Source organism: Amblyomma americanum, chromosome 1 (genome assembly GCF_052857255.1).
Source record: "Amblyomma americanum isolate KBUSLIRL-KWMA chromosome 1, ASM5285725v1, whole genome shotgun sequence".
In the NCBI taxonomy this organism is placed as follows: Eukaryota; Metazoa; Arthropoda; class Arachnida; order Ixodida; family Ixodidae; genus Amblyomma; species Amblyomma americanum.
In genome coordinates, this window is record NC_135497.1 from 277,564,840 (window position 1) to 277,583,029 (window position 18,190).

At 51.7% G+C, this 18,190-nt stretch overlaps 1 protein-coding gene across 1 annotated transcript; it reads left to right on the top strand.

The window, feature by feature from the left end:
* Nucleotides 1–9,979: 9,979 nt before the first annotated feature.
* On the top strand, nt 9,980–13,027 carry LOC144118181 (uncharacterized). Its single transcript, XM_077651265.1, has 3 exons — nt 9,980–10,213; nt 11,443–12,179; nt 12,907–13,027. The coding sequence occupies exons 1-3, from the start codon at nt 9,980–9,982 to the stop codon at nt 13,025–13,027; spliced, it is 1,092 nt and encodes a 363-aa protein (XP_077507391.1).
* Nucleotides 13,028–18,190: the final 5,163 nt, after the last annotated feature.

The following is an 18,190-nucleotide window of genomic DNA, read 5'->3' on the forward strand; positions in this document are numbered from 1 at the left end:
CACTAGCTATTACGACTGGCCGTGCTATTAGCGTGTTTAACCATGCATCGGGTGGAGGAATGACGCCAATGTGCCAATAGAGGAAGGAACGTGGGCCGGAGACGGTGAGTAGGAGAAATATATTCACATATTTACAACATTGCTTAAGAACATTGGTCGTCGCATGGGAACGCGTACGGGGGGAATCTCCCTTATAGCAGAACCCCGAATTGCCTTTTGGACTGCTTAATTGAAGACTGATAAGGCGGGAACACACAAAGTTTGGGGGCTACGCCTGGAACTCCTACTGCAGTTAATGAGACACTGGTCCCATTAACTACAATTTACGAGAAGCAATTGTCTCAAAATTTTGAACCTGCCAAATTTACGTTGTTTTGTCGACTAGAAATTTGCGAAATGATTCCTTAAACAAACTGTTTACAAGAATGCGCTTTAGTTTCGCTTGCTACAAGCTCCTCGTTTTGGTGTCAGGGGGCAGGGCAATGCGCAGTCTCACGACCGGCCTCGGTAGATATGGTTCATGATTCGGATATTGTGGAGGTCTACGCCACGTGGAGTTTCTGTCACTATTACGGACATGTCCGCTGTTGTGACGGGCAGGAGACGCTGTGCTTCGTGAATAAGCTTACGGCTTTAATGACAGTGCTACAAAAACCGGTTACCAAGAAATCTATTTTTTTCTTATTCTGGATCGTGCTACGATTTCTTACTTAATTTCCCGACGCAATAAGCGCCCCAAAACGGTCCCGCTTAAAAAATGCCGTAAAATCTTCCATAAAGGCACGACACACAGTGCATAACATAGGCAGCAGTAATTGTGCATAACTATCACAATGAAAAGCAGAAAATGCCTTTGCGGACAAATTCGAGAGTGGAACCAAATACGAGTGAAAGCTGAGTTTTCTCACTCAGTTGGCCGACTCAATTTCCTAAAATCTTATGCTAACAAATAAAACGCACCTATATATTAGCAAAGAAACTATTTTCTGGGCAAGTAATTGTAATTTATTAGAATTAAAACAAAATCACGATAAAATTTTGGTCTTGTTTCGCCAGCACCAGCCGAGCTCCCACGTGGCTCACAATTACCTCGCGGCCACTCATTTCCGCAGTGCAACATCACCGCTTTCGTCGCACGTCTCCTCGCGGGGTGCCCGAGATATCGGTGCCTTTTCCACGCTGGCAGCCTTCCTAGCCGAGATATTAGATTCGGAGAATTTCAAGCAAATTTTTTAGCGCCAGGAGCCCACTCTTGTTCCGGAGTTCTTGCTTGGTATTCGGAGGGAACCCTTGCTTGTCCAGATCGGTTTCTCTCCTCCAGCTCAGATCACACTGCCCGATAGCGGTTATATACCGCTAGTCCTTGGTGGCCCCGCGCTTCCTACGGCTGCCTGACTTCGAGCGCCGGGATTTCTTGCGGATTTTTTTTCCAGCACCACTGTACGAAGACACGCCCGATGAACGGTGATGGCGACTCCCTCTGCGCTTCCGGCCGGCGCTGCGCTTTGAAGACCTTGAGCGAGAACGGCCACGCTTCTTGGGCACTCGCTTGCCTGAGGCGCTGTTGCTAGAGGATCTGGCACTGGACCGGCGACGAGATCGGGAGCTGTGTCGACCGCCCCCACTGCTCTGCGACCGGTGATTCCTGCTCCGGTGGCGTTTCTCACCACCAAACTTGATAATCGACCGGCGGTGGGGTCTAGGCATGCGTGCACCACCCTCGGTTGTGGCTGACGTCTGAACTGCAGAGGTGCCAGGTACATCAGCCGTCTTTTTTGCCGAGCGGCTGTTGGCGCCGGCAGACATCTGCAATCCTGACTTGCCTAATGAGCGATAACCAGCTTTCGCTGCGTCATCCTTGGGCGCCACGGGTTCGTTGGGTTTAGGAAGTTCTGCCTTCCGTCTGCTGATGCCTGGTTTCTGAGGCGACGGGTCTACCGTGTCCGCGGCCACCTTTGCGTGCTTCCCGGTTCGTTTCAGCTTCGGCTCTCCGGGGTCGTTCTTCTTCGTGGACGTCGTTCGCGTTGGAGCCTTCCTCGAACGCCCGGACTTCTGGCTCCCCATGATCCGTTGAGGTCAGCCTTCACGGGCAGTTGGCGGTGGCTCCTTGTACAATGATTCCGGCGGTCACCGTCGAAGCCTCTCGCAGACCAGGCGACGGACTCAGCTTTAGGACCAGAAAGCGACTCTGCCGACGGCGCCTTCGCCCATCGGGGCCAGACGCTGCGGAACCGGCCTCGAACGGCAACGCCCACCTAGGCCAACCGTTGGTGCGCGGGGCCAGCCAGGGGAACGAGTGCGCGTGGCACAGGAGCGCGGCTGCCTCGTTTTTCTTGTTGTCTTCTGCTCGCCTTGATATTGCAGCACGTGCCACGCGGAATGGCCGAAAAGCCCAAGAGCTCAGATAATTGAATTTGAACAAACGCTTTTCGAGTCACGAAAATGAATAAAAGAACATTGAAACAATAAAGTTGACAAAGCATCCCCTTCTCCTCTCACGAGAGAGAAAATATTCGCAAGAAAATGATGTCACTTGCCAATTCTTCACTCTTTTTATCTCCTAAAGAAGTTAAAGGAGTTCATTGTGCAAAGAGTACCGCTAAACCTCCATAAATATTCCACTGTACGGCCACACCGCTGGGCTGTGAACAAAACATTGGAAGAGGGACACCGAAAACAAACTGAAGTCAGCCTGCATCGATAAATGATTGCGTTTTAAAGACAAACTGGATACTGCCCCTCAGAGAGGAGCTTTTATAAGCTATACAAAGAAACATATGTGTACAGGTGTCGCCGTCACCAGTGGCATTCGCAAGTGAAGTGCTGTGACACCAAGACAGCATTTTCAACGTCGATCCCTGCAGCAAGATTGCACCTTCATTGACTTCCACAGTGATCACCAAGTCATTTTCGGTACTGACGCTATACCACTTTTTTCACTCCGGCGGTGGCCTGGTGGTCTGAGCCTCCGTCCTGCATGCAGGAGGTGTGGTGTTCGATCCCCATTGCCGCCGGGTACCCCCCGGTGATTGAATGGGTACAAGCTTCTCCTGCCTGGTGCTCGGCTCCTTTAGGATGAAATGCTTGGGAAATATGTAATTGGACCCACCTTGTGCAATGAAAACTACCTTGTACCATGGTGCTCTTTGGCCCCAGATGCCCTTTGCGCTTTAAAAATTGATCATCTAGCTCTTCATCATCTCTAGCTATACCAGTCTGACTGAAGTGGAGGATAAATATTTAACTTTAATGTTGACACGAATAGATGCGCCTTTTCTTGTCCAACAAACATCATCATAGGCTGAAAGGGCAAGAGAATGGCTCTTTACTGAGAACAATAATTGCATGGACTCTTCTAGTGTCCATTTAACTACGCAGAAGCCTATCAGCATGCACTAAGTCAGATTTGGCCGGCTAGACATTAAGCCGCTCAGGAAGCCGAATTCTAATCTTCGCATGTTGAAATTGGGGTGTAAGATCCCATTCTGCACGGCACTCTCCCCAACTTTGCTGGCGGTAACGGAATTTGAAGAAAGATGATTCGGGGACTCACTTTCAATGACGAATGAAACGCATCGCTTCCAACGTCTACTGCGAAGCCGCCGATGAACGGCCATGGAGGAAGCAAGCCGACTTCTGAGGATATGAAACCATGTTCTATAATATGTATGCAGTCTCTTCAGCATCAGTCACACAACCGCGCCTAAGAATACAATGAAGCTCATCATGCATCGTCCATCTCATAAACGAGTCTCACACTCAAATCACATTCCGAACTGGCCGCCCACACGAAGACTGCCACCTTTTTTCTGAAACGGATAAACGCCGTCTGATCATCAGTGTTAGAAGAAAAAGTAGTGGTGATCATGCGGCAGAAATGAGTTAGCATATCGCGTATTCTCTTTGTCTTATATGTGCTTGTGCTCTCTTCGTGCAGCGTAGGGGTGAGACAGAGACATTTATTAAAGGTCACCATTCGCCAACCGTCGTATCCATCCTGTCTTCGCCTTCCCTTTCCCACCTCCCTGTAACTCTCCCTCCGAAAATAGAGAAAGATATTTTCTTCTCTCCACTTTCCCATCCGACTCCCGTCGCCTCCAAACCTTTCTCCTTCTTCAATCTCACTCCCCCTTTCATGTGAAAGTAGTGAAGGGAACTTCCCTCTCCACTTTGCCACCTGCCAAGTAAAGAAGGGTACGTCCCTCTCCAATTTCCGCCTGCCAGACGTGGAAGGTGGCAACTGGCACCTCTACTGCTAACGCACTAAAACGAGAGAAATCGCCTCATGTGAAAACGCAGCCACAGCTGTCGCTCCGCTGGCGCAGGATTGAGCATATTCCGTTCCATGCAGGGGAACACTGGTTGTGCACGGGTGATATCAGCTCAGCCGAACCGGGAAGAAGGCGCGCGCCTCGTGTGTGACTATGTGACAGATCCTGCTCCAAATCTTAGGGCTCAATCAAACCGAACACAAAATTTCGAAATTAGAACATAAAAATATACCACGGAATCAAAGAAACAAAATCTGTAACAATGTCAAAGTTGACTATATTCTGTTTCCGTTCTTTCCGGAGCTGACGCCAAACAAGCTATGTACTACGCTGAGGTTCAGTTATATAAAACTAGTTCCGGGCAAGTCTTAGTAATTTATTAGCATTAGATGATCATCACGATCAAATTTTGTTCTTGTTTGACCAGCACCATCCGAGCTCCCACGGGGCCTAAAATATCCTCGCGGCAACTGGTTTCCGCAGTGCAACATCACCGTTCTTGTCGCACGTCTGCTCGTGGGGTGACCGAGATACCTGTGCCTGTTCCACGCTGGGAGCCTTCCTGCTGAGATTTCGGTTTCGGAGCATTTCAAGCAGATTTTTTAGCGCTATCAGTCCACTCTCGTTCCGGGATTCTTGCTTGGTTTTTGGAGGGTACTTGTGCTTGTAGACATTGGTTTCTCCCCTGCAGTTTTAGATCACACTGCCCGATAGCGGTTATCTTCCGCTAGTCCTTGGTGGCCCCGTGCTTCTTCCGGCTGCCTGACCTCGAACGCCGGGATTTCTTGCGGCTTTTGTTTGCAGCATCGCTGTCCGAAGACGCGTCCGTGGAACGGTGATGGCGACTCCCTCTGCGCTTCCGGCCGGCGCTGCGCTTTGAAGAGCTTGAGCGAGAACGGCCACGCTTCTTGGGCGCTCGCTTGCCTAAGGCACTGAGGCTAGAGGACCCAGCACTTGACCGGCGACGAGATCGGGAGCTGCGTCGACCGCCTCCGCTGCTCTGTGACCGGTGATGCCAGCTCCGGTGGCGTTTCTCACCTCCATAGTTGATAGCCGACCGGCGGTGGGCACTAGGCATGCGTGCACCGCTCTCGGTGGTAGCTGACATGTGCCCAGCAGAGCTGCCAGGGACATCAGCCGCCTTTTTTGCCGAGCGGTTGTTGGCGTCGGCAGACATCTGCAGCAATCCTAACTCGCCCAATGAGCGAGCACCCTCTTTAGATGAGTCATCCTTAAGCGCCATGGGTTCCTTAGATGGAGAGAGGTCAGCCTTACGGCGGCTTATGCCTGTTTTCTCAGGCGACGTGTCTACCGTGTCCACGGCCACCTTTCCCTGCTTCCTGGTTTGTTTGGGCTTCGGCTCAGCGCTGTCGCTCTTCTTGGGGGTCAACTTCCGCTTGGGAGCCTTCCTAGAACACCCGGACTTCTCGCTCCCCATGATCCGTTCAGGTCAGCCACTTCGGGTAGCTGGGGGTGGCACCTGGTGCGATTATTCCGTCGGCCGCCGTCGTAGCCTCTGGCCGACCAGGCTCCGGACTCAGCTTCGCAGGGTACGGAAAGTGGCTCTGCCGACTGCGCTCTTGCCCATCGGCGCCAGACGCTGGGGAACCGGCCTCGAACGGCAAAGCTCACCCAGGCCGTCCGTTGGTGCGCGGGGCCAGCCAGGGGAAAGAGTGTGCGTGGCACAGGAGCGCGGCTGTCTCGTTTTATTTTCTTTTGCTCGCCTTGATATTGCAGCACGTTCCACGCGGAATGGCCGAAAAGCCCAAGATCTCAGATCTGAATCTGCAATTTTATTCACAGTTCCGCTTACGCCGCTCGACCTTTCCCGGTGGTGCAACACACGTCAAGTGGTTGTCACCCTTCTAGATAAACCTTCACGGACACCCCTTATTCTATTTTTTATTGCCGTCCTGGTTCCACATCTCCCAATCTTGGGTTGGTTTGTTTTCTACATTCTACCATCTCCGGTATACCTAGTCTGGTGGAGACTTGAAGGACGCACCCATCGGATTCCTTAAGGGGCGCACGCATCCAAGGCAGCTTTTGAGATCATTCCTTTCAACTTTTAAACTAACCGAATGCCTCTACTCGCCCACGAGGTGGCCCGTATTTGACTTTGTGCTTAGGCCCCAGTGACCCTCTTTGGGCTGTTGATTCAGATAGTTGAAGTAGTGATCTGAGCCGTATTTTTATCTCCCGCACTCCTACTCGACTACACAAGATAGGCCGCAGCATACGCATAAATCATTGGACTCTCTACGCGAAGACAATTGTTTATCTACATTCAACCCGTTTTCAGCACTCTCTACTCTCTCTGCTATTCTCGCGACTCGCACTATTAACGCTACTGCAAATGAAGAAGACCCAAACACGGACTTACACCTCCTGAATCTGTGGGCTCTTCGCCCCCAGGCGGATCTTTATGCTACTCGCCACTCCGATAGCCCATCGGCTCTTCCCACTCTTCACCGCGCTACCGCACGTGCCTGGCTCTATGCGAAACGGCTAGGCAGGTAACGCTGGGCTGCATGGTGTGCCCGCCTGTCCTCTACGCAGGGCAGCCGACATCTTTGGAGAGTGTTTCACACCATGCAGTGTCTTATCAGGTTGCTGATTACACAGAGGGCATCCGTCTCGCGCTTAATGTGAATGAGGATACATTTACACAACAAGCGGCCCGTCAGTTTTCTCCACACTATGACTGCACCTCTACGTCTAATCCTAACTTATCAGTTGCAGAGGCCCCCCCCCCATCCGATGGGATTACTTCTCACCTAACTATGGCAGAGCTGCTGCCCTCCACTGAACGCCTAAAAGCTACCACTACTCCCGGACACGATGGCATACAAAACTACTTATCCCTAACTTGGAAGGGACGGCTTTGCAAACCCTACGTAATACTTGCAACGACGTGTGGCATTCTGGCGTCATGCCGGGAGAGTGGAAGCACTGTGGTTCATAAACCCAAGTCAGGTCAGCCTCTAGTATCTTTCTCGGCCCTTCCTCCAATTTCCCTCACGCCTACCACCTGCAAGCTTTATGAAAACATTCTCGCCGCACGGTTGTCTTGGTGGCTGGAATCCCATGATTGTTACCCAGATTCCCAGATTGGTTTGCGCCCACAAATTGGAACGGATGACTGCCCTGCTACTTTGCCTACTGATGTGCTTTACCAGTCTCCGCAGAGTGACCTTGTACGAACCTTGATCACTGCAGACATAACAAAGGCATTTGATAACATCCTTCACTCTGCCATTCCTACGCCCTTCACACTCTTAGTCTCCCTCATCGGGTCCTTCTCTCCATTCACGCCTTTTTAGGAAATCGATCCTTCAGTGTGCGTGTGCATGGAAGAACCTTCGGTGACTTCACTTCCAATATAGGTGTGCCCCAGGGCTCCATTCTCGTCCCACATTTTTAATGTGCCTTTTATTCCTCTTCTTCGAGCCCTAGAGACCATCCCTTCTATCCGTGTGCTTGCGTATGCCGCTGATATAACCTTCTGGTGCTGTAATCCAGATGAGTCGATCCATCACTCGGCCCTCCAGCACGCGCTGGATGTATTGACATCTCCCTCCCACCTCTCGGTCTAACACGCTCTCCTACAAAATCATGTTCCATTCGCATTGGAAATAAAGCTGGCTTATTGAAAGCTCCACCTCTAAATTTTACGATAGATAATTCTCCGATTCCTCAGGTAGAAACTGTTCGTATTCTTGGCGGATGCCAGAGTCCGGCGGAGCTAGCGGACGCATCTCACCTGAGCTCCGTATTTTTTCTTTGAACTGCCGGTTTTTTTAGTCGCACCTTAATGAAAGTGCATCGACCGGATGCATGAAGTTATGTGGACCACCGGGAACTCAAATTCCGAGGTAGGAGGCCGCTTTTTCCGAATTTAGAGGATTTTTGTGTACCGAGAGGAGCGTCCACCGCTGGGCCTAACGTCGACCTCGGCCTCGGCCGGGGGAGCGGTAGGCCTAGCCTGAGCCTCTTTGAAGCCGCCAGCGGAACATCGAACCGTCGGTGATTACGCAAGGTGACTACCGCTATGCCTGTAGAGGTTGACGGCATCGAAATTTCGCCGGACCAGTGCACAAGATCGCAAGGCTGTAAAACTGCCGGTTAGAGAGTCAGGCACAAAGGCATGGACAAGCTAGGCCTAAATCCCGTACTTCAATTGAGCCAAGATGGCGCCAAGGCCACGGCTGATGTCAACAGCCGTAGCAACAACCTCGGCGGTGGCTCCAGTGGCAGCGATACACGTCACTCATGGGCGAAACGTGTAAACAAGGACAAATTGTTGAAGGGCGCGCGCATGCCAGACTTGCCAGGCGGCGACATAAAGATCGTGTTACGCCCACGAGGCGGGCTCCACCTGAGTGACGTGACCCGTGTTTAACTAAGTTGTACAACTGCAGCGGCGGCACAAATCCCCGTTAATGAAGCAAGTGAGGACGTCGTGTGCCCCAACCTCCAGCAGAATATAGTCGTGGTGAGCACTTCCAAGAGAGAGCACGCCGACCGATACGCAAGTAGGAAGGATCGACATACGCGGCAGGGCGCACGAAGTACCTACGAAGCGGCCCCCCAAGGCACGGTGAAGGGCGTCATAAGGGGCATCCCGCTCGAGGATACGGCCCAGGAGATTCAGGCCAATGTTGTGCACAAGCATAACCCAACGGCCCTACAGGCAAGCCGAATTGGTAAGACACGATCAGTCGTCATTGCCTTCGAAGGGCACAAAGTACCCAATTACTTGAGATAAGGTAACCTGCTCCCGGAGTGCACGTTGCACAGAAAACAAATCGACGTATGCTACGCGTGCGGAAGAGTGCGCCACAGAATGCACGTGTGCCCAGATCCTTCGAACACGATCTGCCGAGGGTGCGAAATCTCCAAACCCGCCGAAGAACACGGATGTGTCTCGAAGTGTGGCCTGTGCGGAGGCAAACACCTGACCGCGGACAAGGCCTGCAAAACCCGCTTCAAGACGCCCTACTTCGTCCGCCGCCGGCGCTGGGAACGGCGCAGAGCGGAAGAAGAAGACGCCGGGAGAAGGAACCGAGGCAAGAGAGGACCCCGCCGCAGGCGGACCCCGCCGTAGCGACTCCAAACAGCGGGGCCGGTCACACACGCCAGGCCGGAGCAGCAACAACAGAGGCATAGGAAACGGCCGCCAGAGTCGCTCCCGATCGAAGACACCATCCGGGGGCGGCAACGGTGGCGGCAACCGCCGCTCGCGCTTCCGGGACAGTTCGGGACATGGGGATAGTTCGAGGTCCTGGAGCGAGTCAACCGGACGCCGAGGGATCGCCGAGAAAAAGGTGGTCTCGACCAACAGGGCTCCCGTCGCTCCAATCAGTGACACTGAATTCCCACCCCTTACCCCCCCCCCCCCTCAACCTCTTAACTCACAAGCGAATCCGCAAAAGGACAGTAGCGAAGTGATAGAGCTTAAGAGGATCATAGAGAGCCAAAACGCTCAGATCCAGGAGCAGACCGCCCAAATCCGGGCGCTGATGAAAAAGATCGAAACGCTGGCGAGCAACGGCAGCTCGGCAAATGAAAGACCACAAAACAACAACACGGCGGCAGACAACGCCGCAGGCTTGCGCAGAGTGCCGCGGAGGGACCCCTCACCCCGCATAGGGCGGGCGGAAGGAGAGGCAGGGGCCACGCAACCTGCATCAAGTAATCAAGAGGCGATGGACCCCGAAGAGAGCCCCGCGAGCGGGGAGGCAGCGGCGGCCGCACAGACCACGACCACGGCGACGGCACAGATTCCACGAGAAGGAGAGCTGATGGCCATTTTGGCCGCAATTTCCCAAAATAATGAAAGGCTAGGCAAAATGTACGCCCGCCTCGAAGCTGTCGAGAGTCAGCCTCACACGCCATCAGTGAGGTACAAGCATCTGGGGCCAAAAGTACCCTCAACATCGGTGAGGAACCGCTTCGCGTCCCTAAAAAAGGAGCGGGCCGAAAAAATCAGACACGATCGCGAAAAGGCGCAGTCGACTCAAGACGTTCGGAAAGGATGATGCAGAAGCCAAGTAAGAAGCACAAGAAGTCCAAGGGGAACACCACCATAATTTACCAATGGAACTACCGAGGGATTCGCAACAAAGAAGCGGAACTAATGTTACACACCGACGGGCAACGCTCGTCTCTGTCGTGTCTTCCTCGTGTCCCTGTCAAAGTGCCCGCTGTTCGGTTTTAAAAAAAGAAAAGCCCCATATAATTGCTCTACAATAAACAAACGGGAAACCAAGACTCCCGGGGTACGTCACTTACACAGACCCCACGGAGAAACGGCGGTGCTCGTCCTCAGCAACGTGGCGGCAACTCAACATGTCACGGCGCAGGGCGGATGCGAGCACACGCTGGTCGAAATTCATGCGAGAGAAATTGGCAGCTCGGGCAATTTATTTGTAATGAGCGCGTACTGCCGGCCGTCCCAACGACAGTACGAATTTGACCGCATCGTGAGCCAGGCGAAAGGGTTGGCGGGGACCAGGCCACTCCTGATTCTCGGCGACTTTAATGCCCTTCGCACAACGTGGGGTTATCAATTCCAGTCCAGGAGAGGAAAAGCACTGGCCAAAGCAATGGAAGATCACGAGATGGCCCTCCTGAACGAGCCGGACGTAGCCACCAGAAGAGGCAACAGTGTCGCGATGTACACCACGCCAGACTTGTCGTGGGTATCGGGCGCGCTGGACGTCTCCTGGAGAAGCGAAGAAGTTGACCTGGGGTCTGACCACAGCGTGATCGGCATCACGATCCGAGGCTCCCGATATCGGGCTGTGCTGGGGACGGCGCGGATCACGGATTGAGACAAGATGAGAAAGTTTACCCAAGAACAAGAAGAGGCGTCCGAGGAAGAATTGAGACCAGCTAAAATACAACAGACCTAAGCCGAATGGGCGAGAGACCAGAAGAAGGCCCTCGAAAACTTTATCCAAGAAAACGCAAAGAAGTCGCAGACACCGTACGTGGACGCCAGATTGATCCACATGAGGGCGGCCCGGCACTCGTTAACGCGGTGGTGGAAAGGTCAGAGACACAACACAAAGCTGGCCAAGTGTATAGTAGTCTTGAACAAAGAATCGCCGAATAAGCGGCCAAACTATGTAGGGAAAATTGGCTGAAGACCTGCGACGGCCTGCAGGGCAAGCTCTCGTCGGGGAAGACGTGGTGTCTCTTGAGGCATCTGATCGACCCGCTGAGTAGCAAAACTGCGACCAATCGCAACCTCACCAAAGTATTGAACACGTACAAGGTAGACGGCCACAGGCTCTTGGAAGACCTGAAGGCGAAGTACCTAAAGACAGCGAAAGGCCAGTACCCGGTGTCCGAGAGGAACGAAAGACCCGACAATGAAGAGCTGGAGCGGCAGTTTACCATGACCGAACTGTGGAGAGCGATAGATGACAGTAAAAAGAGAAGTGCACCCGGCAGGGACGCCATAACTTACAAACTTCTCGGTAACATGAGCCGTACAGCGGCCCGCGGCCTCCTAGAGCACATCAATGAAGCCTGGGAGAGCTTGCGGTTGACGAAGGAATGGAAGGACGCCGAGGTCCGCTTTATTCCAAAGCCCGGCAAGGCCCTCACGATAGACAACATGCGGCCCATCTCCTTCACGTCCTGCTGCGTGGGGAAGGTGGTGGAGCGCATGGTCCTTCGCCGGCTGCAGAAGCACCTCGAAGAAACGGATCAGATGCCGGAGAAAATGTACGGCTTCAGGCAACATCTCAGCACCCAAGACATAATGATCCAACTCCACGGACTAGTCCTCAAGCCCGCAACGAGGCACGCACCGCGCGGGACACTCGCCCTGGACCTGAAGGAAGCGTTTGACAGCGCGTCCCACGAGAGCGTGTTGCAGAGTCTGAACAAGACCAGGTGTGGCCGAAAGACATTCTGCTATATAAAAGATTTTCTGTCAAGCTGAACGACGACCATCAGGATAGGGGAGAAGTCAAACCCTGTCGAACTCGGCGATACGGGCACTCCTCATGGATCGGTCTTGTCGCCCCTGCTCTTCAATCTGGCCCTCCTCCCCCTGCCCGATCTACTCAAGCAATACGAAGGCGTGCACCACGCGTTCTACGCCGACGATATTACGGTGTGGACGACCCGAGGCGATTCCGATGCCTAGACGGAGGAAGCCTTTCAGCGGGCGGCAACGACCGCGCACGAGTACGCAAAGTCGTGCGGACTGAGCTGCGCTCCCCATAAATCAGAGCTGCTCATGATCCAAGCGGGAAAATCCAAGAAGGAGCTGCCGCTGAACGTGATCATCACCAGCGATGGAACGGTCATCAAGCCAACACAGCAGATCAGGACTCTCGGCCTACTACTTCAGAGCGGTGGGAAGGCACACGCCACCGTCACAAAAATCAAAACTACAACCGAACAGATGCTTAGTATGCTTCGGAGGGTATCTAACAGAAACCGAGGCCTTAAAGAGGACGATGCCATGCTCCTAGTACACGCGTTCGTCGTGTCGCGGGTTACCTACTCCGCCCCGTATCTATAGCTGACGAAGGCGAATAGGGACACCCTAAACACGATGCTTCGTAAGGCAACGAAGCAAGCACTGGGCATGCCCATATACTCGCCCACGCAGACTGCTAGACATGGGCGCCCACAACACGGTGGAGAAGCTCATCGAAGCCCACTTCTCTAATCAGATAATCTGGCTCAGTCACACGGAACAAGGACGAGCCGTCCTACGCAAGACAGGATGACAGATCGAGGCCGTACCCATCAAGGCGGCCCATCCGGAGGACTGGAAGACAACCATTCAGAGCAAACCCCTTCTCCGGAACATCACGCCGGGCAAGGACGACGAGAGGCGCACCGCGCAGGCCAAAGTCATAGCCCGGAATCTGGAAGAGAACCCCAGCGTCATCAACGCCGACGCCTTGCTCCGAAAACAGAGTGACCGTGCAGCGGTGGTGGTTACGTCAAAAGACAGGCTGATCGTTAGCGTGTCCCTGAAGACAACAGACACCGCAGTTGCCGATGAAGCGGCCGTGGCCCTGGCACTCGCACAGCTGAGCATGGACACCGTGGTCACCGGCTCAAAGACAGCCTACGGAAGCTTCCGCAACGGGGGTAACCTCCTCCGCGGCCCGAGCCATTCTACCCAAGTGCAAGCCTCCGGGAAGAGCCATAAAGCTCGTGTGGGTCCCGGCTCACTCGCAGGTAGCAGGCAACATCATCGCCGACTACCATGCCCGAGAAATGTCAATCCAGCCGAGCACGAGCGGAAGAGCTACCGCACCCGGTCAACAGCTTTCGGGACATTTCCCGGATGTACCGCGAGGAAAGGTGCAGACTGCCAGAACCGCACCCCAAACTCACCAGGCAACAACAGACGATCGTGCGTCGAGCGCAGGCGGGATCGCTTGCGCATCCCGTACTGATGAACCGCGTGTACCCTGCGTAACACGATATGCTCTGTCCCTTTTGCAAGCAAGAAAAAGGCACCCTGCCGCACGTCTTGGCAGAGTGCACAAAACTGCCTGTAAATAGGGAACACCTCGTCTGGTGCCTGCGTGCACCACCAATTTATTTTGGGTCAATAAATGTTGATTCATCATTCATCAACGTATTCTTGGCCGTCTACATCCATCTGGGACTGGCTCCCCGTGGCTGACAGTCACCCGTATATCGGCTCACGCTACTCTGGGTCTCATTCGTGGCATAGCTATGCGCTCTGGTGGCGCACGTGCTCATACGGCCCGCCAGCTTGTGCGCTCTATCCTTTAGCCACAGATAGTATATCATGCATAATTTGAATGTCTCACCCGCATACCTGGGGGAATCACTTTAAGCTATCATCGTGAGGATATGCGCACCATGACATATCTGCCTCGTTTAACACCCATACCTGTGCTACATGAATTTGCCCAACTTATTACACGCAGTGAACTCATCGACCAACGGGTGGCAAACAGAGCTCGCAAACAGTCTCTCTAACTTCATCGTTTAAAGACACCTTCTCCGTGGTCATACTGCCAGCTCACAGACATTCACCCCACTGTTTCACCGTCAGTATCCGCCGCGTATCTGCCTGAAGGGTGCCTATTGTACACGGATCCAGCACATACGGCAGAGAAGGGAGTTACTGTCGTGTATAGTCGCTCCCATCCGCATATCAACTCTCGCGCGACGTATACCGCGCATACGTGCACTGCCATTTCTTTCCTTCCGCTTGTCCCCCCATTGAATACAGCTGATATTTACACCGACTTCCTTGCCGCCCTTAAACGTCTTAAGGCTCTTCGACACACATTCCAGATTACACAATCAATTCATGCTCTTCGCAAAGTACCCATGTCCAGAGTGCATACACTGGATTCGCGGCGATTCTCAGGGTTGTCATAACATTCAAGCCGATGCTGTGACATACCCTCACATATCAGACGACCCGCCACCTTCTCCTCTTCCCCCAGATCCGTTACTGTTCCATGTTTCCGATTTCGAAGTTCTGCGCTAGCGAACAGGCGCTCTAATTCCTGCGTGTTCGCACCCACTCCCCCGTTGTCTTCCTTGGCAGGGGGAGGTATCCGTTCGCCGGATTCAGGTAGCGGCGGCTTTGACACCATCTGTTCCCTATCGGTGGCGCTCAAAATATCTGCCAGCAACTGACAGGTGTCTTCACTGTGGTGCTGCTCCGGATATTTTTGATGTGCGGCACTTGTGGACGTGCCGAGCGACGGCTAACGTTAAAAAACGGCTCCTGAGGGAGGTGGGCCTGTCGTGGAACCACGAACGTGACTATGTGAATTAAACTACGAACAATCATTCCATCGGCAACCTCTGCGACTACCTCGGCGCAACAGGTCTTCACTCCTTCTTTTAACTTTCTGTCTCCCGCATTCCTTTCCCTTTTTTAAACTTATGCCTCATGGCACAATTTTCGAATAAAAAAAGAGGGCTCAGATCAATCAACCTGAACAAACATTTTTACAATCGCGAAAATGAATGAAAGAACATTAAAACAATAAACTAAATTGATAAAGCACGCCCTTCCCCTCTCACGAGAGAGAAAATATTCGCGATTTCCAATTTATCTACTTTTTTTTTCGCCCAATGAAGTTAAAGAAAAGCATGGTGCAAATCGTACCGCTCCACCTCCATAAATATTCAACCGTCCTGCCACACCCCTGGACTGTGAACACAACTCTAGTAGAGGGACACCGAAAACAAACTGAAGTCAGCCTGCATCGATAGATGCTTGCGTTTTGAAGACAAACAGAATGCCGTCCCCCAGAGCGGAGCTTTTATAAGCTATAAAAACCAAATAAAAAGTGTACAGGTATCGCAGTCACCAGTCGCTTTCGCAAGTGAAGGTCTGTGACACCAAGACAGCATTCTGAACGTCGATCTCTGAAGCAAAACTGCACGGTCATTGACATCCACATTAATCACCGAGTCATCGGTACTGAGGCTGTACCTGTTTCACACAAGTGGCGCGAAAATATTTAACTTTAATTTTGACAAGAATAGATGCGCCTTTTCTTGTCCAACAAACATCAACATAGCCAGAAAGAGCCACAGACTGGACTTTTACTGAGAACAAAAACTGTATGGAGTTGTCTAGTGTCCATTTAACTACGAAGAGGCCCGTCCGCATACACTGAGCCAGGCTTGCCCGATTCGACATTAACCCAGTCAGGCAGCCGAAATCCAATCTTCATATGCTGAAATGGCAGTGCATGATCCCATGTTGCACAGCGCTCTCCGCAAACCTTGCTGGCGGGACCGGAACGTGAAGAAAGACGCGTCGGGGAGTCACCTTCAACGTCGCATGAAACATCATCGCTTCCAACGTCTACTCTGAAGCCGACCACGAACGGCCATGGGGGAAGCACCACCGCGCCTACGGAGTGCACTAAAGCTCATCATGCATCGTCCATCTCATACACGTGTCTCACTCTCAAATCACATACTGAACTGGCCGCCCACACGAAGCCCGCCACCTATTTTTTCAAACACATAAACATCGTCCCCTCATGAGTGTTGGAATAAAAAGTAGTGGTGATCAATGGAAATGATGCGGCAGAAATGCGTTAGCATTAGGTGAGTTCTGTTATGTTATCTTGTATTTGTGTTCTCTTCGAACACAGACCGAGATTTATTAAAGGTCCCCATTCGCCAACCGTCATCTCCATCCTCTCTTCATCTTCCCTTTGATATCAGCTCATATCAAATATGATATCAAAATGTGATATCAGCTCAGCACAACCGGGAATAAGGCGTGTGCCTCGTGTGTTACTGACAGATCCTGCTCCAACTCTTGGGGCAGACTCAAGCCAAACACAACATTCGAATTTTTTTAGTACGCAGAAATAGACCACGCAATCGAATAAACACAATCCGTAACAAAGTCAAAGACGAATATATTGTGCTTCCGTTCCTTCCCGAGCTGACGCCAAACAAGCTATGTTAGTACTAGCCTCAGATTCAGCCAGTCTTGCACGACTACAGTGACATTTCGCAACACCCTCCTACCACTGCACAAGACAGTATGACAACTTCTATGCCGATACACCATGTGCCACTGCATTTCTCGATTACCGCAAAGAAACGCAGGACTCCTCGTCCGCAGCAAAAAATTCAATTCTCTTTTCAGCGTGGAATAAATAAAGGCGGCACTACGAAAACGCAGAAAAACACTACGGCGGGAATGGATAGGATGAGCTTCATGCAACACGTTAAGGAATATGCCCGAACACTTTCTTGAGCACGAGGGTTATCTGTTTATTTTTTTGCCCTTTGCGCGCAGAAACTATACGAGGTGTTTCACCTAGCACTTTATACATTTTTTTAACTACGCTTTTTGCGTTGGAAGAGCCCTTTTCTCTTGGGCAGATCATTTCAGCTGTGTAATACACCATAATTCAGCTGAAATATGCAAATTATTGCAGGCTGGTTAACTAGTACTGAATAGTTCACTTTTGAACTGTTATTGTTAGGTCCCTTAATTATTGACAGGTGTGTAGCCCACCGTAAGAAATATCTATATCAGTTGTTAGAATTTCGAAAACGCCTTACTGTCGGCGCCGTGGCCCAGCAAATTTTCCCCATTTAAGCTATAGTTAATTCATTGGAGAGGTTGTCTTGCCTGCAAGAATCTCGAAAACCCTTGTATTTTGGCGCGATTTAGCCAACATTTGTTGGGACACAGCGCCGAGGGTAACCGCGTTTTCGAAATTGTAAAAAATGCTATCGATATTAATTACAGTGGGCTACCCGCCTCTCAATAATTAAGGAGCCTAACTGTAGTAGTTAAAAATTTAAGTGTTCAATATTAGTTAAGCAACCTGCTAGTTAGCACGTCTTAGCTGTATTTTGATGTACTACACCGCTTACAATGCTATACGGGAAGAAGCGCTCTGCTAACTCAAAAAGCCTATTTTTAAAACTGGCGTAGTCTTAGGTGAAAGATCCTCTATACTGTGTGCCATGGACACGAGTGTACCCTTGGGTCTGACCGCTTACGCAACTCGACTCACCTTTCTGAAACGGTTTGATACTATGAATCGGCACACCTTAAGCATGACTCAAGCGGAACTCAATTCGATTACTGATACCTGTCGTTTAGTGGTGGCAGATGCGCTGTTTTGCGTAAAAGTCTCCTGCTCCTCTTATGCTGTATTCATGAACAATGTTGGCGCTATACAGCATGGATATAATTTCAGGTAGAAAAAGAGCCATGGCGAGTCCTAGATTTCCAAGCCCTGCTTGAAGCGCAGATCGAAGCGCTGCTCGCAGACCGAAGTTTAGGTAAATACTGTCAGCAGCACACATGCTAAATATTGCCTTTGCTATCGCTCTAACCATTAAAAAAGAAAGTAAGTATAAAGATAAGTCGTGTTGGGCGTTCACGTTTCCTTAAG